The following is a 23400-nucleotide window of genomic DNA, read 5'->3' as shown; positions in this document are numbered from 1 at the left end:
AGGATGTATAAACCAAGTGCAACATACAGATATTCATTTTAATCTGCACTTTTAGGGCTGTTGATGAAGGGTATATTAATCTCTTACACTAATCCAAGACCATGAGAAGAGTTTCATATTACACAAAACAAAATGAGCTTATTGGAATATGTCTGATTGAAACAAACATTGTCTGTTTTCACTTTTACCATCTGGGAAACTGTTTAAAAGCTTACAGGCAAAAACCAACTACTAATGGAGTAGCTTCTACCTACGAGTTAAACACAACCTAGTCATTGCAAAAGCACCACTTGCTTGTATACAAAACAGCTTTAAACAATTGTTACTATTCATATGTATTACTACTACTACTACTGAGTTAACTATTGTTCTCATTTATGGCACAATTTTTGAAATTGTACATTTTATAACTATAATTTGATTACAAGCTGTGGCTTTACTTAGCTTTGTAATGATTTCAAATTTTGTTATTGTAATAGGCAGAGCTGGAAAGTAACTGATTAAATGATTAAATTACATTTTAAAATACCCGTAATCAGACTAAAGTTAGTACTTTTTAATTGATCACTTGATTCACACAATAGCAAAAAAAATATTCATATTTTGATTCTCCCTAATTTCATCTTTTAAATGTTCCTTTCTAAAATGCCTACATGCTATGCTGGTAAACAAAACAACTCATTTTTAAAAAGTGTTTTGTTTTGATTGAAATAATTTTAAAATAACATCAATTTTACATTTTTATGACAAAAATAAGTATTAGCTTTTCATTAAACTCACAAACCCCTGCAGTTCCTTCACAAACCCCAGTTTGGGAAACCTTGAAATAATGTAATGCTTAATTCACTTTAATAGCAACAAATGGAATATATTTTCTTTGCATTTTAATATCAATATGATGCAATATCAATATTTAAATCAATGAGATAAATGAGTTAGGTTAAAAGTAATCAAAAAGTTATCTGTTTATATTACCTAAAATGCGTAATGTAATAAATCACGTTACTAACAACGAATTTTGTCACGTGATTTGGTTAACGGGCTAATTACCCAGCTCGGTTGATAGGCTATTACACATTTTGTCAAATAAAAATAACTTTTGGTTAGGGTAAGCCAGACTGCTGTAAACCTGAACAATTTTAACTCAAATGAAATGAAATGATACACACTTTAAAGTCTAATAATATTGACCATTTGTTTCACGCTCACAATCAATTACATCAGATACAGTCACATTCTTCCTACAACTTCTAGTCCAAACAGTGTTAATAAAACATTATTTTTATTTATCATTAAAAAAAGCTTATTTTTTAAATACAATCAACTGACCAAATATTTGCATTTGAAAATATACATCATCACGTCGGTCTGTCCTTTTCTCCATTTACACTCTCACGGGCTATTAGTGCCAATAATCGGTAGACGGTGCTGTTTTCCGTGGTTTTTATTGCGTGGTTTTGTCGTGAGGATTTGCAGCACATTCATCCATGATGGCGGAGGACAGCGAGTCCGCGGCCAGCCAGCAGAGCCTGGAGCTGGACGACCAGGACACCTGCGGCATCGACGGAGACAACGAGGAGGAAAATGAGCACATGCAGGGGTGAGCACGCGCTAAAGAGCTGCGGTCTGCGCGAGGATTAGCCGCGGCAAACCGTCGCCGTTTAACTGCTCCGGAGATGTAAACAAACGGTTAGCTTAGCAACCAGGTAACCAGGAGGAAAATTAGTGCATTTTAAACAAGTCGACTAATATAATAGCTCTTTAATTGCATGATGGCTGTGTAGCGGTATATAGAAACATTTTAAAATTGCCTAGATAAGTGTCGAGATTTACTTTGTACAGCGTTTGAATCAAAATAGTTAGCTGTAACATTAGCTAGCTCGACATTAATGTTCAAGGATTTATTTGAGCTCAGCAGTCAGACAAGTCTTCCAGGCGCTTCTCTGCTATATTTCTAAACACATTTATTAGTCTGTTTGGTTTTTAAGTTGCAATTGTTCTTCATATTTACATAATAGGAGTGGAAAGGATCCGCCTTGTTTCATTAGAGTGTCTTCTGAACAATACAAACACGCTTGATCCTCTTTATGAGCTGAGTGAGCAGCATTGCAGTCGAGCATCTTTGTCAGCTTGGGGACCGAGGATGATGATTGTCTGTTGTTGTCAGGCAGACTTGCATCCCTCAGGAAAGCCTTATGAAGTTTGACCTGCTTCCATGAAGAGACTGACACTTGTTTTTATGTTTTTTCCCTCTGGCAGTCACCCTCCAGGCTATTGTTATAACAGGAACCCATTGACACTTTCACCTGTTATGTCTTTGAATCCCATAAACAGCTCATACACGTTGTCAGTAAGGTCTGTCTGGCATTTGAAAGGTGTTGTGGTTTTGTTAAGGAGTCCTGGGGGTGATCTTGGTGCAAAGAAGAAAAAGAAGAAACAGAAGAGAAAGAAGGAGAAACCAAGCTCAGGAGGAACCAAGTCTGACTCTGCCTCTGATTCTCAGGAGATAAAGGTTTCTGTTTTGTATAGTGTTAAAAAAAAGAGAGAAAAGAAATAAAGAAACAGGCTGATTTCCCTCTTTTCCTGTCCCAGAACCCTGCCATTCCAATGCAGAAACTGCAGGACATTCAGAGAGCTATGGAGCTCCTGTCCACTTGTCAAGGTCCAGCCAAAAATATAGATGAGGCCACAAAGCACAAGTACCAGTTCTGGGACACTCAACCCGTGCCCAAACTCAGTAAGTCATACGTCACCTCTGCACATGTTCAATTGCAAATGTAAGCAATTTGGCAAATCCTTGGCAAATCAGTAAGAATCTTACACTGATCCTTAAACAGTGTTGTATTCAACAAGCAAAGCAACTTACGGTTTATTCAGAAAACACAACCTCAGCATCATGAATGAAAGCATAAGATGTTCAATTACACTACCATTCAAAAGTTAGGGGTTGGAAAGATTTTTTTAATGTTTTCAGACAAGTCTCTTATGCTCCCCAAAGCCAAATTTATTTGATTACAAATACAGTAAAAACAGTAATGTGAAATTTATTTAGTGTAAAATAACTGTTTTCTATCTGAATATTTTTAGAATGTAGTTTATCTCTGATGCTTAAGCAGAATTTTCAGCAGCCATTGCTCTAGTCTTCAGTGTCACAATCCTTCAGAAATTATTCTAATGTGTTGATTTTGTGCTCAAGAAACATTTCTTATTATCAATGTTGGAAATAGATTTTTTTAGGATTCTGTGAATCATTTCAACAGCAATTTATGTGCAATAGTAATGTTTTATAATATTATTCATGTCTTTACTGTCACTTTATAATCCATCCTTTCTGAATATCACCCAAACTTCCAGCTTTAATCAGTATTCCACGTCATGTATTTAAGTAATTGAGTAATAAGCTTGATAATGTACAGTGAGATGGAACAGACCAGCAGGTTGATACAAATCCTCTATGCCAGCGGTTCTCAATTCCAGTCCTCGCTCTGCATATTTTGCATGTCTCTCTTAGTTAACACACCTGATTCATATCATCAGCTCGTTAGAAGAGAGCTACGTACATGAACTGTGTTCCGATTGACATGCTCCCTACACAGTGTTCATTGTTCTCTACTCCCTGAGCGGAGGAAATCCATTGAAGTTTACTTCTTCGGAACATTCATTACATTTTTGTATGCCTGCAGCGTCTTCACAAACCGATGAAACTTACTAGAGAGGTGTGACATAAATGCATGCGTAAATAAATACAATTTAAATTCACGTCTCGTACACTTTAATGGCCTTTAAATTACATATACGCTCACTTCGAACTGGAATCATGGCAGAATATCCGGTGATGTCCACTTCGCAGGGCACTTAAGTTCGAATAGAACAAAGGTCTGAAGCGATAAGAGATACACACAAAATGTGAGGACTGGAATTGAGAACTGCTGCCCTATGCTGTGAATCAGGACCCTGTTTGTCCTGGTAGGATATATTTTGTAATAATAACCAGATGATTGTTCATTATCATTTACATCAGAGTTGTGAGGTTCATGAATCCCTTGTTTAAATATATTTATATATAAATCTACAGTAAACAATCACTTAAAATCTTCAAGAAAATATTTTAGGTCAAAAGGAGAATTCCTACTTTACATTATATATTATTTCTAGATAAACAGCATTTAAAGTGTTTCCTCTGTTTCTTTGCAGATGAGGTGGTGACAACTCATGGACCAATTGAGCCGGATAAAGAAAATATCAGACAAGAGCCATATTCCCTCCCACAGGGCTTTATGTGGGACACACTGGACCTTAGCAATGCTGAAGTGGTATGTGCATGAGTGAAAACAATCATTTGTATTTGTTATTCATTTAAAAATAAAATAGCCCTATGTATACAAAATCATAGCATTTTCTCTATTCTCGCGTTTAGCTGAAGGAGTTATACACTTTGCTGAATGAAAATTATGTTGAGGACGATGACAACATGTTTAGATTTGACTATTCTCCTAACTTTCTGAAATGGTAAGTGATTGTTTGATGTTTTGCTTCATATTCTACCCATTTAAGATGATAGCTTCAGTGTAGTGCATTGCACTGCATGCAGGGTGAGATGTGTGACCATTTCTTTTTGCTGTCTTTCACTGTTAGGGCGTTACGTCCCCCGGGTTGGCTGCCCCAGTGGCACTGTGGTGTCAGGGTCTCGTCCAATAAGAAGCTGGTTGGGTTCATCAGTGCCATTCCTGCTGACATCCACATCTATGACACGTGAGTATCAGGCCACATCACATCAGTGCCTGCACCAGAAGCTTGAAACTCTTGAGTAGGTTTTACCAATTGTGTTTGTAAATTTTGAGAATTGTTCATTGTTCCAGTCCTTACTATAGCACTAATTCTCTTTGCATCCAAAGGTTGAAGAGGATGGTGGAGATTAACTTCCTGTGTGTGCATAAAAAATTGCGCTCAAAGCGTGTCGCCCCTGTACTAATCAGAGAGATCACGCGGCGGGTCAATTTAGAGGGAATTTTCCAGGCTGTATACACTGCTGGTGTAGTCCTGCCCAAACCTGTGTCTACATGCAGGTACCAAATTTTAACTGGATTGCTACATCAGTTTATGTTAATTACTCTCATTTGTGTTATTAGATGCTAATTTGATGCATTTCAGTGAGATTGAACCTGTAATCTGTATCTTCACAGATACTGGCATCGCTCTCTAAACCCCAGGAAGCTTGTGGAGGTTAAGTTTTCCCATCTCAGCAGAAATATGACACTACAACGGACAATGAAGCTGTACAGATTACCTGATGTAAGCCATTTTGTCATTTCAAAATGAATATTCGTCAGAAACGACACTCTTAAAGTAATGGTGCATCCAGAAATTACCATTATATTGTTCCAAACCTATATGCTATATTATTTTTTTTCGGGGTCTTTTTTTTTTTTTATTCTATGATTTTGTTCTGTATTTTTCCTTAGAGCACTCGTACTCCTGGTTTGAGGTCGATGGGAGATGGGGATGTGAAGCAGGTGACAGCATTGCTGCAGAAACACCTGAGCCAGTTCCACCTGCGGCCTGTCTTGGGGGAAGAGGAGGTGAAGCACTGGTTCCTGCCACAGGAGAACATCATTGACACTTTTGTAGTCGAGGTACGTGTGGCAACATGCATCTATAAATGTGCTGATCATGTTTATCTTCATATTCTTACTCGCTTACTCTCTTGAAAGGGCTCTGGCGGGATGCTAACGGACTTCATCAGTTTCTACACCCTGCCATCCACAGTGATGCATCATCCACTACACAAAAGCCTGAAGGCTGCTTATTCCTTTTACAATGTCCACACAGAGACGCCACTCATAGACCTGATGAATGATGCTCTCATCCTAGCCAAACAGGTACAAACACATCAGAAGCAAAAGAGCTTGTTAACCTAAGATGATTACTAATGATTTGTTGACTGGCTAATTACCAATGATTATTACTATAACTACTGATATAAGCCTCCATATATTGTAATTCATATTCCCTCTTTTTTTTTTTTTTTTTTTTTTTTTTTGGGGGGGATGTTTCTGGACATCAGAAAGGTTTTGATGTTTTTAATGCGCTGGATCTAATGGACAATAAGAATTTCTTGGAAAAGCTCAAGTTTGGGATTGGTGATGGTAACCTGCAGTATTATCTGTACAACTGGAAATGCCCTCCCATGGACCCAGAGAAAGTAAGATTCAGTTTTGTTTTGTTTAAGTCTTTATATCCCTGGGGCCTGTACCATGATGGTGGCTGAACAAACTCAGGGTTACAGGATTAGTTTTGAGTTGACAAAACCAAACCAGTCCAATCCGGCTTTGTTGGTACCATGAAGCTGATCATCAACTTTCTCTGTCAACTCAGGCTTGATCCTGAGTTAATGGAGCATAAAAGTGCAAGTATAAGTTGTAAAGTTATAGAGTTTATAATATTGATAGGTATAAAAACACTTAAAAATCTAAGCTCATATGTAGTCATGTTTACAGCTATTGATTCTAAAACTTATTTATATTGCATATTATCTATGTTCATATTAATTTAAAATAAAAGCTTAATAATTACTAAGCTGTCTTGTGTAATGGATTATGGGTATAATAATTATATAAATAATATAAAATAATCATCTCTAAAAATCAGATGATTTTATCTTTAAATATGTTTTACTATGTAGCGTCCTTTAATTTGGAGTAAGAGAAACTGGAGGAGTGGCTTTATTGCGTCAGAGACGTGTCACTTTACTTGAAGCTGATTGGTCAAATTTCGGTTTGAGATCTCTAAACCAGAACATAACCTGCCCCGGAGCAGGTTAACTGTGGAGCGTAAATTACTATGGTGATGAACACTGCTAAAAGCCAAACCACTTTCATGGTACCTAAAACCCAGTGTTGGCGCAAACTAAACTAAAACTTACCTGGCTAGCCAGCTAAACCGGCTTCATGGTACAGGCCCCAGCTTTGATGCTTAACCTCTTCTCACAAAAACAAAACTATATATGAAGTTTATTTGCAAAAACAGTTAACTTTTTCAAAAATCATGTTTATTATTGTTATCATGTTTTTGTTTTATTGTTAGTTAGCTGTATTTTTTTAAGTTATTTTTAACCTAATCAAAATAACCCAACTGCAGTTTGATTGAGATTAATTGGAATGCCCAATGAAAAAACATGATTTGAGAATTAAAAATGGAGTTATCTGTTTTTGCAAATGAACTCTTCATATGTTTATGGTTGTCATAATTGTGTACTTTATTAAATCATTTTATTCATTTTTTTTTTTATATAGCAGCGATGGGCTTTGATAGTTAAATGCTTGGTAAAGAAACATTTGCATGTAAAGTCTTGAAAGTCTTCAGTGGCTTTAAGGGTGACCTTAAAAACTACCTTGTAAAAAGGTTTCACATTATTTCTATACAGTATATACATTTTTATATTAGTAATTAAATATTTCTTAAATATAAAGTAAGCTGTATAAATGTTAAATACATGATGATAATCAGTCATTACCATTTAAAATATTGGAGTGCATTTTAATTCACTTCTCCATTCTCCCCAGGTTGGCCTTGTTTTACAGTAACTGGCTGCTTCGTGTTGGATGCAGACTGATCGAGAGGTCCATCTCAAATTCTCTGACCTGGGCGTAGTCAATATAAAGAGGAGAAACTGACATCCATTCAAAGTGAATGAGTTATGTTGTGCAGCTCTCTTAGGTCTTGTTCCAGTTATTGAGGGGTCTCCCCTCCTTTCTTCTTTGTCTTTGACTCTCTCTCTCTCTGAGAATGTGAGAAACATTTATCAAGGTCAAACACATCCACAAGCTGTATACACACATTCATACATGCATACACATACATATATACACACAAGTAGTGTTCGTTTATTTTCCTTAACATGCAGTCTGTATCCTCTCACAGAACAAGTTTAATCCCATTGTTTTTGTCTTTCTGTTCGTTTGTATTATGAAGGAGTGTTGATACATTTGTGTGAATTAGCAAGCTGTACATTTAATGCCAGATATTTATTATGTGTTGTGAGGTTTACAACGGAACAGGAACGGGGGGGTTGAAATCCAAAGTCTTTTCTATGGAGCTGCCTTTAAAGTCATATTCCGTTTGGAGTTCCTGCTGTCTGTGCGAGGGGAGGGAGGGGGGAGTGTAAATGGTTAACCGTGTGGAAGAATGTATTGCATTTTGAAGCACAACATCAACTTGTTTATAAAAGGGCCAGATTGCTCTGAGGTGCATTTTTAAGAATAATATGTTTATTTAGGTTTTGTGTGTCCAAAAGAAACATTTAGAATTTTGAATGTGAATTCATTTACGTTTTGTTTCATGAAGACATGATTGTCACACCTTAAGTAGCTTCTTTTTCCCACCCGTTTCTGTTCTTTACCATTTAGTGTTTTTAAATTATCATTTTAGTAAAGCAATTCTGATATTTAGAATTGTATTTAAGTTACATGTTCCATTTTATTCTTGATTTTCTTTGTTGTCAGTATTCTTTGCAGTCAAACCATAACCTGGTGCATTTGCGATCAGGCCCTGGTAATTTTGCTATACTTAAGCACAAGGAAAGTTAAACAATCGTGTTTGCATTGTCATTTTGATATAAGCATTTCTCCCAGTGCTTTTGGTGATGCGGTCAGGAAAGCTTGCTCGCTGTTCAGTTACAATCACTGGTGAGGCGTAATGAAATGTGAACAACGTTATTCTATAGCAGAAGCTGATTTTATGTTGATACAGCTTATCTTGTCATGGTTTGCTTTAATGTTTCTGAATCTACAATATGCTTTTAAATAAGCGCACGTCCAGACATGCTTAAAAAGAAAGGTACTCTTCTCAAAGTTCCACATTTCAACCGGTGGTTTCATTCAATAACGTCCAGGGCACTTTTGCGAATGTCAGTTTGCGTATGTTTTTTCTAAGGCTTGCTGTATGAAATGAGCATGAAACTTTTTTTCCAATCTGTATGGTTTAAGAACTTATGGGTTACGGTGAGAACACCCAAAGTACTTGCCTTATTTCAGAGAGGTTGTTTTTTAAATGTCAAATTGTGAAGTTTTAAATGATCAGCTTTCTCTTTCTGAAGACAGTATTTTTATTGAACTCCATTGCAGGTTGGAACTGATGGGAATAAGTACCAGCACCATGTCAAACATGACAGTCCACCCAAATATCTAATTGTCAAAAATATACATCAAGGTATACCAGCATGGATATTTGACTGAATAAAAGCATCCAAAATATAAAACAGAATTCATCTCGGTCTTTTTCCTCTTCATGACCATAACATAAACCTATGAAAATATACACGTACTAAACAATCCACATCTGTCCAAATACTACATAGTAACCTGCATTCATAGAGCACAGGTTAAACACTTGATAAGTACTTTTTCTTTCCTTTCTTCTTGGGTTTTCTGATCTTCGTAGGATTTGGGATGATTTTCTTCACTTTTAGAGGCTGGAGGATTAAAGCAGAAGCGTCACTGGCTTCATCCGACATTTCTTCTAGTTTCCTCTTCTTACCCTTTACTCTATCGCTCTGCTTTTCCTCTGTGGAATTCGTCGGGATCCAAGCCACGCTGAGCGGCGGAACCACGGGTGTGATCGCGCGGACCACATCCTCGAACTCCTCGGTGCCGCTTCTGAATCCCAGCGCCAGGACGCACTTGAGACCCAGCAGCCCCGCGAGAGTGTCGCTCAGACTGGGAACTTGGCAGGCGGGCACCGACCTGGTTTTACTCAGCGGGATTAAATGGCATGTCATGTGTGCTGGCTTTACCGAATTACACACGAGCACCAAGCTCAGTTCATTCCTCTCCAGGCCTTTGGTGACCTCGTTGATGCCGATGGCCAGCTGGTTCCTCACGGCCGGGTTGCTCCAACACGGTTTGGTGGGCTTTGAGGGAGTCTGTACGCTCTCTGCGGGTTCGAGAGCTGGCTTTTGTTCCTCAGTGGGTTTTGATGCCTTTTTTCTCGACCTTCTTCTGCTTCCCCACTCGCGAAACCTATTGACTCGTTGTTTCTGAAGCCCAACGGCGGCTAGTTTGACTTTAAGTGTGTTCAGTATAAAATGCTTGTGTTCTCTTTCCAGTGGACTCCAGTGAATGCTGTATGGACTGTTCAGTGAAGTTTTCACTGGTATGGGCTTCTTTTTTTCTTTCTTCGTTGCTCCTTTCGCTGGGGTAGACATTTTTTCTGGAAAAATGCTTTTAAGCAAAATTTTTGCATTAATAATTATAAGAAGCTCAATGAGGCATGCAGCATTACATTAAAACTCTTTTAAATGAACCAAAACGTACAATTATCAGCAGTTAACTTATGCAAACCTTATAAAATAGCCTGAACTCACCCGTTATAAAGGTTTAATTTTCAAAGCATGTGCGCAGACATGTTGTTTTTGAAGGTCTTCTTCTGGTGGTCACACAATAAATCGTATATGGTTTCTAAAATCCACGCTGCCATCTAGCGGCTGACTGTCCTTTTAAACAAGCAGCGCTGTTCAACTGACTGAAAACGTCCACAGGCCTTTTTGTCAAATTCAGCTAATAAATATTTTATAAGTAACAAAATATATAATTTATATTATTATCATTAATGATATAAATAAAACTATTGTTATTAGTTTATCTAAATAAATTAAAATTAATTGGATTTTTGTATTTTTTTATTTACCCTTCTAAACAAACTCCATTATTAAGTAGAGAGAGAGAGAGACTAGTTACGTAAACTGTGCTTTTGCTGTCCTGACAACTGATCTATATAAATGACTATATAAATATAAATACAAAAATAAATTCTCTATTATGGTCCTGACACAGCTGTTTATTTTGGTTCTGGTCATGTAAGACTTATTTAGCGAACTATATGTTATTTATATTTTCCCGCATTATTGTTTTGTTTTTCCTAATATTGATGAGCACTGTGTTTTATGATTGTAACATTCATTGTTTGGTCTACAAGATCTAAATACATAAAGTCAAAAAAAAAAAAAAAAATAGACCTATATGAGCTACCTTAATAAATACATTTTATATCTAATTTTTGCTTTCAAAACAATCTGCTTTATTTGATTTGTTTTTATGTTTATAAATATTATATAACTTGAAAACAGATATATGTCTGCCCATTGTTTGCTGGTAAAATAAAATAAAATCACTCTGGATCTCGTGTTACATAAAGCTGCGTGTGAAAGCTAAAGGCACAATGCTGGAATGAATTGTTTCACCATAGAAATAGAATAAACCGAAGTTCACTGGGTTTCTCCCTCGGACGTTCCACCAGCCAATCAGCGCTCAGCTCCACAGCAGCGCACTTGGAGATCATCGTAAACTCTATTCATCAGTGCATCTACGCTACGTTCTAGCTGACGCGCCCAGCCGCACAGTACTCGCCTAAGAAAATGACTTTGAAGGTATTTATCTGCACGGTTTTCTTTCAATTCCACGTTCCTTGCTTTTGATGAGATGTGAGTTAATGCATGAATAACAAAACGTTTGGATAGTTCTTTAACTCCACAGCTGGATATATATAGGTAGGATTTTAAAGATTACAAGCCTTATTATAATACTGCTTTAGATTTTGTTGTACACGCAAAAGCTAATTGTATTGTCGTCGTGCGCTCAGGCGCATGTTACGCATCCAGATATCAGGATTGTTTTCATCTGCAGCTTCTGGATGTGCGCTCGTGAATGTATTACGTCATTTTGCCCTTTATTCTTGCTCTACCAAAAAAGTAAGTTGCGCGATGTATACAATCCATTTCATATGAAAGCCTGTCTCTCAAATGCCAACCCATATCCTGTAGGTTTATATGGGTACAAAGAGCATTCATGCTGGCACGCAAAACTATTAGTTCGTTGTGATACTGAACAATAGCTGATTAAGAATGTGCTTAGTGGGGCAAAATGGGTCAGACTATGTGACACTTTTTTTCCCAATATAAGCTGATACACATTAGAGCTTAATAATATTGTTATAGGATCACAGCAAAAAATAAAAAAATAAATAAATAATAATAATAATAATAAATAAATAAATCATGATCTCTGTGGCTGTAGGCTGAATTTGAGCAACATGCAGAGAACGTAAAGAAAGTGAAAACCAGACCTACAGACCAAGAGCTGCTGGATTTGTATGGCCTCTATAAGCAAGCCATCGTTGGGGACATTAATACTGGTAATTGTTGTAGACCATTATAAATATTTGTATTAATTAAACCATATCTGAGCTTGGCGCTTAGATCTAATAGTTCAAATTTGTTTTGTGCAGACAAACCTGGAATTACAGATTTGAAAGGGAAAGCCAAATGGGATGCTTGGAATTCAAGGAAAGGTAAGAAAGAAAAAAAAAACAACCTTTATCCTGCTTTTTCCTCTATATTTTCGAGCAGTTAAAAGGAATGCCATAGTTGTACTCGCACTTGTTTGTATTTATTATATAAATTGTATTCAGATTTGTACTCGGCTACATAAGAGCCCCTTCCTTCAAATGTTTCTGATGATGGCTTGATTCATGTATCACTCTTTTCTCTAACAGGTATGTCAAATGAAGATGCCATGAATGCCTACATATCCCTGGCCAAGAAAGCCATTGAAAAGTACGGAATGTGATTGGAGAAATCATCTACTTAGTTTTAGGTAGATATTAAAGCTTCACTATGAAAAAACTGTAAGATTAAAATATGAATCGAGGTCAGGATTTTTTTGTTTGTTTTGGGTTTTTAACCTGTTTTCTTCTTATGTGATATAGATTAACAGATTAAAAGATAACTCACTTGGTTTCATAGAGATACCACTCAACTCTAAAGATGTAAGAATATAATCTTGTAATTAAATAAAGATGTCAAATATGTTAAAGCTCTCCTCTTTATTTTATATATCTAAACATGAAATTAAATTCTGCAGGGAGTTTTTATGTATTGCTTCATTAGTATTAGCTGAGTCCTCAGGCTTGAGGACCAGTAATTGTGCCCTTCACACAAAGAGCTTCTTTATCCGCAGTGCACTCACTGAAGCGTAGTCATCACAACAGCTCTTTGGATCGAATGCAGAATGCAAGATGTGGAAATCTTACCAAAGCCAGGCCTTGTAGGTGTTGCCAAATCAGGGAAAAACAGCACTCAGAAACATGCCAGAGAACTCTTGAGTGAATCAAACGAGTGTAATTGCAACAAACCAATAATTTAAGTTATCTAAATTAACTTTTTTTAAATTTAATTTATTTAATTAAACGAATTTCTTATTTAATTTCTTACCCATTTAATTATTTCTCTTTCTCCTTTTATATTTATTTATTTATTATAAAGATGTATAAACTTTTTTTTTTAGGTAAAAGGTTGTTTTGTTAAACACAATATATAATCTTTTACTATATATATACATATAGTCAATGACGTGACTGTGTCATTATTCTTGTCTGGGTCATTTAAGGTATTAAAAAGTACATTAAAGAAAGTAAATCAAACAAAAATGGCTTAAATGCATTTCATGATCAACTTATTTTAAATGTCTGTATTAAAGATTATTTTAATATTGTTTTATTTACAAAATCCTTTTTGTATCACACATCCGGACATTTCATGAGAATGGATGTTTTGTTTTATGTCAAATTGAGTTTTCCTAAGAAAAATTTAATGACATTCGTGACTGATGATATTTGAATGAATGAAACGTTCAAAACGTTTTTGAATATAATGATTTTGTTGTAACCAAATTAATAACAGCGCTTTTTGTGTTAGTGAAAAACATTAAAAAAATGTCTGAAAATATTTATTTAGTCTAAAAATGAACAGAAAATTTCATTTATTCAGTCATTCACTGCTCGCTGAAGTTCCTGCAGAACCTGTATTTTGAAATCTGTTCAGGCAGGCAGCCATGTTTGATTGAGTCAGTGTTATTGTTTTTGACTTCACTTTTCAGTAATTAGGGCAAAGGTAACGGGAGCGATTCCCGATCTGGTGTTGAATGTAAGCTTCGAGGTTCTTCAGTAAAGTATCGAGACTGCGTTTATAGCCGTTTCTGCATTGCTACAGTCTCTTGTCTCATTGAGGTTAGTCACTTTCTGTTTACATTATGTGTGTTCATCATGACCTGCACATGTTTTATGATATGAGTTTTTTAAATTTTAAAAAAAAAATTTTTTTTTATGTGTATTCCCGATAAAGTGATTTTATTAGTCATTTCATGAAGTGATTTGTTTATGCATTAGGGCTTTAAATCTAGAGTGAATCCTGCATTGAAAGTCACTGCGTCAAGTGCACGTCTCTGGGGGAGTAAACACAAACAGATTGTGCAGAAGTGTATTTGTAATCTGATACGTTATGATTGGACATGCTGCCACTGAGTCGTTCTGAGTATTCGTCTGATCTGATTGTCAGTTGAATCGGTCCAGTAGTAATGGATAATCGGGTGTTCGAGTCCACTGCGGAGCGGACGTTTCAGTATCAGAGCAGCCTCCCTCCTCTACCTGTGCCCGATCTACACGACTCTCTCAACAAATACCTGCATGCAGGTGAGAGATCAACACAAACCTGCATTCTGCTCGCTATTTAATGTGTTACATGGGATAGTTGTGTTATTAACCTGTTTCATTTAACTGGGAACATTTGTGAGTAAAATTTGCTTTTAAGTTCGAGGGGAATAAAAGAAAAAAAGAAGAAAAAAAAAGTTGTTGATGGCCTTTGCATGGAGTTGTTGACTGTAAATGAAAGTACAAACTGCACTGATTTCATGTTAACATTTTAAATAGTAAATGCAGGCACTACCAGGGCTATTTCAGTTTGTCCTTCTATTAAAAACACTGATCTATATAATGTTCTCTATTGTAGATCAGTGATTAAACATCATTTTTGTTCATTGAAATTAGGCACACACACACACACACACACACACGTCTGGTTTGCTATCCTTGTGGGGACTCTCCATAGGCGTAATGCTTTTTCTACTGTACAGACTGTATATTCTATCACCCTACACCAAGCCTACACCTAAACCTACCCCTTACAGGAAACTTTCTGCATTTTTAGATTTTCAAAAAACTTCATTCTGTGTGATTTATTAGCTTGTTTAACCGTGGGGACCTCAATTTAGGTCCCCACCGTGACACGAGTCCCCATGAGTCTGTGTGTATTCAGGTTTAAGTCCCCACCTGAATAGAAAAACAGGTACACACACACACACACACACACACACACACACACGTTATAAATAGTTAAGCTGAAGTACTAAAATGACCAAAACTCAAATGAAAAAATTCCATAAATAATAATAAAAATAAATCTATATAGAAGTAGTTAAATAAAAGTACATAAAATAAAATGATGAAACAATTACTAAAATTAGACTGAAAACAAAAATGATAAACTGATTTAAAATGTAAAAAAGAACAATAAATAAATAAATAGAAAAACTATAGTAGTAAATAATACTAAAATGGCACTGGTCTTTGTCAATGTTATAAAGTTTACAGTACATATAAAGTTTATATATATTATGATATTTATATTTAGTTTTTTGTTTACTTTTATGGAATTTTAAATATTTCTTTACATTAAAGAAAGTAAATCAAACAAAAATGGCTTAAATGCATTTTATGATCAACTTATTTAAAATTTCTGTATTAAAGATTATTTTGATATTGTTTTATTTACAAAATCCTTTTTGTATCACACATCCGGACATTTCATGAAAATGGATGTTTTGTTTTATGTCAAATTGGGTTTTCCTAAGAAAAATGTAATGACATTCGTGACTGATGATATTTGAATGAATGAAACGTTCAAAACGTTTTTGAACATAATGATTTTGTTGTTTACTTAACTTAACTTTAAATATTACATGTACAAATGATGTACATGTAATAGTGCATAAATAGTTTATATTAAAAAATACCACAATTTGTACATGTAATATTCAAAGGGTATATTATTAATGGATTATTGCTCAAACATGAACAAAACGTTGTTAAACATTTCTTACTTTTTAAAAATGTATTTATTGTCAGAAAAGACATTCAGTTTTATAGGGCAATGAGTAAAATACATGTTCACCTTACAGAGAAAAATGAATTTGATTTGTTATTATTATTATTATTATGATTTCTTCAGTAAAACCTTTTGCATCTGAGGAGGAGTTTCGAGCCACAGTGGCCATTGTGAAACGCTTTGAGGAGGGCATTGGACAACACCTACATCAGAAGCTTCTGAAGAGAGCCAAGAGCAGGCGCAACTGGGTAATAGGCCACCTTTTTCTTTTTTTTTCTTTTTGCACTGCTCTTGTTTGAGCCAGACTAATGAATCACTTAACTCATAAATGGCATGTATTTTCGTGTGATCTTCTTCAGCTTGAGGACTGGTGGCTGGACACAGCGTATCTAGAGGTGCGCATCCCCTCTCAGCTGAATGTGAATTTTGGAGGACCTACAGCCTACGTGGAGCACTGCTGGCCTGTACGTGATGGCACACAGCTAGAGAGGACCAGCTTGAATTTGTGGCTCATCCTCCAGTACTGGGACCTTATCCGCACGTAAGTGATCGCTTATGAGAAACAAAGAAACAGCCAATGAAGTACATGTCTTTCATAAGTGTCTAATTTCTGATTGTGAATGGCTTGTTGTAAGTATCAGTAATGTATTAAGTATGTAATATGGCTGTTTGTTTGTACTTGTTGATACTCATCAGGGAGAGGCTGGCCGTTCATAAAGCAGGAACGATGCCCTTTGACATGGATCAGTTCCGCATGCTCTTCTGCACCTGCAAAGTGCCTGGCGTCAATAAAGACACCATCCTCAACTTCTTCAAAACAGGTTAGGCAAATGCATGCTTGTTTGTATGCATAAATGCATCCATATGTTCCTTTATGTGATCTCTGTGTGTTGTAGAGAGCGAAGGACCCTGCCCTTCTCACATGATAGTGATGTGTCGTGGGAGGGTCTTCACATTTGATGCTCTCTGTGATGGTCGTATCCTCACTCCCCCAGAGCTGTTGAGGTATAGTGCCTAGTGTCCTAGTTTTCAACGATTCAGTGGGTTGGTTTTATTTATCCAGTGTAATCTATAATATGTGACCCTGGACCACAAAACCAGTCTTAAGTCGCTGGGGTATATTTGTAGCAATAGCCAAAAATACATTGTATGGGTCAAAATTATACATTTTTCTTTTATGCCAAAAACCATTAGGATATTAAGCAAAGATCATGTTCCATGAAGATATTTTGTAAATTTCTTACCGTAAATGTATAAAAACTGCATTTTTGATTAGTAATATGCATTGCTAAGAACTTCATTTGGACAACAATATAGGTGATTTTCTCAATATTTGGATTTTTTTTGCACCCTCAGATTCCAGATTTTCAAATAGTTGTATCTCGGCCAAATATTGTCTGATCCTAACAGTATGCATACTATATACTGCAGCAAAGCAGCATGCTTTTCCACACATAGCCCTTGTGTTCTTTAGGCAGCTGACTTACATTAAAGAATGCTGTGATGGAGAGCCGGAGGGGGATGGAGTGAGCGCTCTCACCACTGAAGAAAGGACGCGCTGGGCAAAGGTAAGAGCCACGCCCCCCACGGGAGCAGCTCAACCAATCACATTACAGTGTGCAAATGAACTCCACCTGACACTCTACAGAGGATGTGAAAGAATTAAAACCTACACTGACAGTTTATAAATCTGTTTAATAGTGTATTGAATGGTTATGATGATGAGATTTTTCATGTGTCTGTCTCTTCAGGCTCGGGAGTATCTGATCTCCATTGATCCTGTGAATAAGACCATACTAGAGACCATTCAGAGCTCTTTATTTGTGCTCGGCCTGGATGATGCCAAGCCCTATTCCAGCCCTGAAAACTACACACAGGTTGAGCACGATACATACACACTTTTATGAGGACTGTCATGAATGTCACTCAGATACTGTATTTGTATGACACTAAGTTTCTTTTTCAGCCATCTTTACAAAGATTTCTCTCTCTCTTTTAATAGTTGACCCACCTGGCATTAACTGGTGACCCCACGATCCGCTGGGGTGATAAATCTTACAATCTGATCTGCTTCTCCAATGGGACCTTCGCTTCTAACTGTGATGTAAATACAAACATTTATTATTGCAGCATTTTTAGAATTTGTGTATATTTTTACATGCACTTCTGTTCAAATGTTTGGGATCAGTATGATTTAAAAAAAAAGTAATATTTTTATTTAGAAAGGATGCATTACATTTATCAAAAGACAGTGACTTTTACATGGCATTTTTACATTACACTGCATTTGCATATTCTATGTCAAATAAATGCTGTTCTTTTGAACTTTTAATATATCAAAGAATCCTGAAAATATGTATCATGCTTTTCACAACTATATTAAGCAACTGTTTTCAGCATTGATGCTAATAGATTTTTTTTGAGCAGCAAATCAGCATATTAGAATGATTTTTGGAGTACCGACTACTGAACAGCTCCTTTTTTTTTGTCAGATTCTAAATTGTAATAATATTTCACGATTTGTAATGTATTTCTGTATTATATTATTCTGTATTGTATTATTCTTAGTGTATTTTGATTGCAAATTAATGCAGCCTCTGTGATCATAAGAGACTTCTTTCAAAAACATTTCAAAAATTGAATAATAACTATATCACACAATGTGAAGTGAAATAAGGTGTAATTATGTTGCACTATGTGTGCATTTATTCCAAATATGACATTATTTTGATGAATACAATTTTCTTGTCAGAATATTACCAGTCGTTATCGCAGTCCATGTCATACATAATTGAATAATAATCATATTTTAATGTCATTATTGTATATGTCTTTGTTTTAAAGCATGCGCCATATGATGCCATGGTCTTGGTATCTAATGGATATTACGTAGATCAAAAATTGAGGGCCTGTGGTGGAGTGTGGAAGGTAAGACTGCGTTTATGTATATTTGCGTATGTCATTTTATATGCACGTTGAAATTATTATATGACTCCTAGGGTTCAGAGGTTGTGCGTGAGATGCCTGTGCCGGAGGAGCTGATATTCACCGTAGATGAAGGGGTGAGGAGAGACATCGCCCTGGCTAAAGAACAGTACACCAAAACTGTAAGTAACACACACACAGTTATATCATTACTGAGTCTTTGTTATACAATCCCTTTATGCTTTAATACATACAGAATATACTGTAAACATACATGGTTTTTTAGTTTTAGTCTCAAAGCTTCTGTATCTACAGTCTCAGGACCTGCAGGTCGTCAGCTATGCCTTCACCTCATTTGGAAAAGCAGCCATTAAGAAGAGAAATCTTCACCCTGACACTTTTGTCCAGCTGGCTCTGCAGTTAGCATACTACAGGCTACACGGAAAGTAAGTGTGTCCGATAGCATCCTGACTGAAAAATCAAAACACAGCCCTTGCTAAGTCTGGCATCTTTCTCTGTCATTCTCAGGTCTGGTAGTTGTTATGAGACCGCCACCACACGCCGTTTCTTTCATGGCCGCACGGAGACCATGAGGCCCTGCACTGTGGAGGCCCAGCACTGGTGCGGAACCATGTTGAACCCTACAGCCACTGTGAGTGCCTTGTGTGTGATAATAAAGGATTGGTCAGCCGTAAATTTAAATGCTGTCGTCATTTACTCATCCTCCAAACCTGTATGACCCATCCAGAGCTGTCAGGCTTCTATAAGAGTATCATAAAGTTGTCCATACGGCTTGTGCTCTATATTACAGGAGCGTGAAGGTGTTTGCAGCATTGTGGCAAAGATTTTCAGCAAATAACGGTTTAAATTTCAGTCTGGTGCTTATACATAGCTGTCGTATGGTATCTTTGGAATATAGCTGACCATTTTTTTTTTTTCCTCCTCCATTCCCTTTCTTTAAATGGGAAAGAGCAACTTGGACATTTTGCTCATTTTTTTTAAAGTTTCATGGAGGAAAATCATATGGTTTTGGGTGGACATGGTAGAATTTTTATTTTTGGGGATGAACTGTATATATTGGTTTCCTCTGGTACATCTGCTAGTTATAATTAAAACAATTTCAGAATTCTAGGGTTAGGTTTAGGGTTTTTTTAAACTTTTTTTTTAACCAATAAATGTACTTAACTTTTTAGGGTCTTTTATGATTTACTGGCTAATTTTTTATTTATTTATTTATTTATTTTTTTACTAATTTAGAACTTCGATATCGCATTTTTAAAATTAGGATACTTCATATTATCCAGGTTTTTTTATTGTTTTAGTGCTTTAAGTCATTGGAAGTTTGCTGAGGCCCCTGGTTGAGAACCACTGTTCTTGACATTTGGTTTGCTTTGATGGCTTTTTGTCTTTTTTACACAGACTGAAGAGAAAAGACAAGTTTTAAATGCAGCCTTCAGCAAACATAACAAACTGATGGCAGAGGCGCAGGATGGAAAAGGTTTGTGTTTGTCAGTGTAATAATATTTACATTGTGTAATAGATAATATGGCAGGGACAAATATTTGAATGATCTTTGCACAGGCTTTGACAGACACCTCCTGGGCTTATACCTGATTGCCAAAGAGGAGGGTCTTCCTGTGCATGAACTCTACACAGATCCGCTCTATACTAAGAGGTCTGGCCCAACACTTTATTTCCCATGGTTCATTTCCAGTGTATTGATTTATGTGTATAACTGTAAAGGCGGTTTACTGCAACTCCTCTTGTGTCACTCTGTATTTACAGTGGAGGAGGGGGGAGTTTTGTGCTTTCCACTAGTCTGGTGGGCTACACCACTGTACTGGGAGCAGTTGCACCAATGGTGCCACATGGATATGGGTTTTTCTACCGCATTCGTGATGACAGGTTGGTTCATATCAGTTTATGCCATTAAAAAAAAGGAAAAAATATATATTTTCAATATTTTTTAAATATTATTTCACGTTATATACTTTTATTCAGTAAGGATGCATTCAATTAATTTAAAAAAAAAACTGTTAGCAGTAAACCGTTTAAGAGTAAATACATTTATACTGTTACAACATAACATTTCCATTTCAAATAAACGCTGCTCTTTTGAACTTTCTATCCAAAAAAAATAAAAAATAAAAATCCTGAAAAAATGTATCATGGTTTCCACAAAAATATTTTCACCATTGATAATAAGAACCATTATTAACAATTGAGCTTTGCTATCACAGCAATAAATTATATCTTAAAATCTATTTAATTTGATAAGAGTTATTTTAAATGTTAATAATATTTCACAATATTACTGTATTTTTAATCAAATAAATTCAACCTTAGTGAGCATTCTAAAATATTTATTTTAATTTTTTTTTTTTTTAATCTTAATTATTCTAAACGTTTGAACAGTAGTGTATTATAAGTTCTTCTGGCATGTTATTATAATTTATTATTATATTGATCTAATTTAATTCAATTCTATATTTAATGTATTCTTTATTCTCAGAATTGTTGCGTCCTGCTCCGCTTGGAAGTCCAACCCAGAGACAGATGCTGAAACCCTGTTTCAGAACCTCTGCACCTCTTTACATGACATCATGCACGTCACTACCCAGTCCCAGCTGTGAAGCAGAGCATTCTGGGAAGTAACCTCACTGCTTTAGTTATGCCATTGGACAGGAGCAAAAGGGCTGATGTCTTAGACATGACCTTACCTTTAGACAGATCTACCATGCTGTGAATTTAAAATGGTTCATATGCCCTCTTGTTCGGTCATATCCAGAATATATACATTAGATAGAGTAGAATTGTGAAGAAATGTGAAATTTGTTTGAGAAATTACCAGACATTAAGGTGTTGATTTTCAGAAAGAATCTGGATTTAGTACAGCAGGTGCTTTAAACTCTCACGTGCCTTCAGTTAGTCGTCTCTGAATCACTTCAATCAGGAAATCCGCCTCTGAGGGGGCTGCATGATTTTTAACCTACAGTTTTTGCTACATTAGCAGTATTGTTTCCTGTTAACTGTAGATCTGTGAAACTGTATGTCACAGGATGCTCATGCATCATAAGTCCACTAGATGGAGACATTAACAAAATGATTTTAATATTCTCAAGTGATTTATAGGCAATAAACAGCCATCAAGTGTGGAAGTCCATCTTGAGCTGTTATTAACCCCTTACACTCATACACAACAGATAGACTGTTAATGCACAAATCAATGCAACAGCGCAAGTATAATGCAGATATATAATTCCTCTTTATTTTCATAATTTGAAGATTTTCTTATACGGTTTTCAAACTTTAAGGCTTAATGCACTGTAGTCGAATCTTTTTTCACCAATAGGATATAAATGAATGTTTTTATAATGTAGATATACATGCTTTGTTACTGTTTGTTAACAATTGTAGGTTTAATTTGCACTGCTTTCCTATTTATTGGGAAACACTGAATAAATGTTCCTGAAAGTTGTAATTTTGATTGGTTCAGATATTACAGGCTGCTTCCTTCCTTAAATGACCTTAAATGTTTTCCACCTGTTATTTTGAATGGCAAATTTTGTCATTCATGCATGTAGATTTGAATGGGAATTGCCCACAAATTTACCAAGAACACAAGTTTGCTTGTCGCCATTACCTGTAAAAGATATTGTAAACATTGCCACTGAGTATTCATATGGTGTGAATAATCCATGTATTTCTGTAAGAATTTTATTTGTCCACTTGCTTTATCATTTATGGCCTCAAATATGACTGATTGTTTTCGTTTATTGCATTTTTGAGACTGGCGTCTCTGAAAAGTGCGTTGACTGTAAATATATTACAGTAGCAATTAAAATGATTACAGCTCTCAAATCTAAATGCTTGTTTAACGCATAGTTACTTTTGTGGAAATAATAATTTAGACTTTATTTCATAAGCGTCTCAGTGTGAAAGCAAAGCACAGATGTGAACTTTGTTTTACATAGGTGTAAATGCAGCAAATCTTTAAACCAGTGTCTTGGTGAAATATTTTCTTTTTATGGGAAGGCAAGTGAATTATTAAATCTTTATCAGTATCTAGCTTGGCATATGGCATCCTATCACTGTGACTTAGGTTTGTAAACTTAGTCAGCATGAAAGGAAAATTCAATTCAAGTTATTTTTTCTGAATGCATGTTGTTGGTCTCATTGTGAATGAATGAATGAATCAACCATTCATATTTTACCTATTTTATTTTTTTTATTCTTAACTGGATCTAAGGGTGAAATGTCAGACTTCTCTCTGATTTATTCTGGGCTGTTCCAATCATTTTGCTCACATTCAGATCTGCTTCCAATCAGCTACTGGTGAATAGAATAGTTCCTGTCCTACATTTCAGAGGAAACGCTACGTGCATTTCATTGCATCTTTATGTAATTTAAGTGCAAAAAAATAATAAAAATGACACATTTTGAATTTTGAAGTCTACTGTCTGCTTGTATATGAACTTTCAATG

At 35.8% G+C, this 23400-nt stretch overlaps 4 protein-coding genes across 8 annotated transcripts; 3 read left to right on the top strand and 1 right to left on the bottom strand.

Moving 5' to 3' along the window:
* The first annotated feature begins 1320 nt into the window (after positions 1-1320).
* nmt2 (N-myristoyltransferase 2) lies at positions 1321-9261 on the top strand. Its single transcript, XM_058745834.1, has 12 exons — positions 1321-1600; positions 2395-2512; positions 2593-2737; positions 4195-4313; positions 4418-4509; positions 4636-4752; positions 4896-5066; positions 5184-5292; positions 5463-5633; positions 5712-5879; positions 6065-6202; positions 7563-9261. The coding sequence occupies exons 1-12, from the start codon at positions 1488-1490 to the stop codon at positions 7581-7583; spliced, it is 1482 nt and encodes a 493-aa protein (XP_058601817.1). The 5' UTR covers positions 1321-1487; the 3' UTR covers positions 7584-9261.
* A 118-nt stretch (positions 9262-9379) lies between these two features.
* On the bottom strand, positions 9380-10448 carry rpp38 (ribonuclease P/MRP 38 subunit). Of its 3 annotated transcripts, none has more exons than XM_058745835.1 (2): positions 10338-10448; positions 9380-10217 (listed from the first exon to the last, which is right to left on the bottom strand). In XM_058745835.1, the coding sequence occupies exon 2, from the start codon at positions 10199-10201 to the stop codon at positions 9380-9382; it is 822 nt and encodes a 273-aa protein (XP_058601818.1). In that variant the 5' UTR covers positions 10202-10217; positions 10338-10448. The 3 variants fall into 3 exon arrangements, with proteins under 3 accessions (XP_058601818.1, XP_058601819.1, XP_058601821.1); XM_058745836.1 differs by having other exon boundaries at positions 10361-10385; XM_058745838.1 differs by lacking the exon at positions 10338-10448 and adding an exon at positions 10311-10327.
* Positions 10449-11267: 819 nt separating this feature from the next.
* On the top strand, positions 11268-12866 carry acbd7 (acyl-CoA binding domain containing 7). Of its 2 annotated transcripts, XM_058745839.1 has the most exons (5): positions 11431-11542; positions 11635-11743; positions 12069-12186; positions 12280-12342; positions 12547-12866. In XM_058745839.1, exons 2-5 carry the CDS (start codon positions 11639-11641, stop codon positions 12618-12620), a joined length of 360 nt encoding a protein of 119 aa, XP_058601822.1. In that variant the 5' UTR covers positions 11431-11542; positions 11635-11638; the 3' UTR covers positions 12621-12866. The 2 variants fall into 2 exon arrangements, with proteins under 2 accessions (XP_058601823.1, XP_058601822.1); XM_058745840.1 differs by lacking the exons at positions 11431-11542; positions 11635-11743 and adding an exon at positions 11268-11422.
* Positions 12867-13876: 1010 nt separating this feature from the next.
* Positions 13877-23360, top strand: crot (carnitine O-octanoyltransferase). 2 transcript variants are annotated; one of them, XM_058745833.1, is made up of 17 exons: positions 13877-14058; positions 14404-14520; positions 16115-16239; positions 16351-16532; positions 16688-16812; positions 16888-16996; positions 17466-17559; positions 17743-17868; positions 17994-18095; positions 18836-18919; positions 18991-19098; positions 19232-19362; positions 19445-19568; positions 20336-20414; positions 20498-20591; positions 20702-20821; positions 21429-23360. In XM_058745833.1, the coding sequence occupies exons 2-17, from the start codon at positions 14406-14408 to the stop codon at positions 21547-21549; spliced, it is 1839 nt and encodes a 612-aa protein (XP_058601816.1). In that variant the 5' UTR covers positions 13877-14058; positions 14404-14405; the 3' UTR covers positions 21550-23360. The 2 variants fall into 2 exon arrangements, with proteins under 2 accessions (XP_058601816.1, XP_058601814.1); XM_058745831.1 differs by having other exon boundaries at positions 13880-14058; positions 14387-14520.
* Positions 23361-23400: the final 40 nt, after the last annotated feature.

Source organism: Onychostoma macrolepis, chromosome 16 (assembly GCF_012432095.1).
Source record: "Onychostoma macrolepis isolate SWU-2019 chromosome 16, ASM1243209v1, whole genome shotgun sequence".
In the NCBI taxonomy this organism is placed as follows: Eukaryota; Metazoa; Chordata; class Actinopteri; order Cypriniformes; family Cyprinidae; genus Onychostoma; species Onychostoma macrolepis.
The sequence above is the reverse complement of the archived record's forward strand: the minus strand, read 5'-3'. Positions and strand labels throughout refer to the sequence as shown.

Coding starts and splice junctions, on each gene's coding strand:
- nmt2 (XM_058745834.1), top strand. CDS start 1,488: ATGATGGCGGAGGACAGCGAGTCCGCGGCCAGCCAGCAGAGCCTGGAG. Junction 2,513..2,592: donor CTGATTCTCAGGAGATAAAG/GTTTCTGTTTTG, acceptor TTCCTGTCCCAG/AACCCTGCCATTCCAATGCA. Junction 4,753..4,895: donor GACATCCACATCTATGACAC/GTGAGTATCAGG, acceptor TTGCATCCAAAG/GTTGAAGAGGATGGTGGAGA.
- rpp38 (XM_058745835.1), bottom strand. CDS start 10,201: ATGTCTACCCCAGCGAAAGGAGCAACGAAGAAAGAAAAAAAGAAGCCC.
- acbd7 (XM_058745839.1), top strand. CDS start 11,639: ATGTTACGCATCCAGATATCAGGATTGTTTTCATCTGCAGCTTCTGGA. Junction 11,744..12,068: donor ATTCTTGCTCTACCAAAAAA/GTAAGTTGCGCG, acceptor CTGTGGCTGTAG/GCTGAATTTGAGCAACATGC. Junction 12,187..12,279: donor CGTTGGGGACATTAATACTG/GTAATTGTTGTA, acceptor TGTTTTGTGCAG/ACAAACCTGGAATTACAGAT.
- crot (XM_058745833.1), top strand. CDS start 14,406: ATGGATAATCGGGTGTTCGAGTCCACTGCGGAGCGGACGTTTCAGTAT. Junction 16,997..17,465: donor ACTCCCCCAGAGCTGTTGAG/GTATAGTGCCTA, acceptor TGTGTTCTTTAG/GCAGCTGACTTACATTAAAG. Junction 17,869..17,993: donor GCCCTGAAAACTACACACAG/GTTGAGCACGAT, acceptor CTCTTTTAATAG/TTGACCCACCTGGCATTAAC.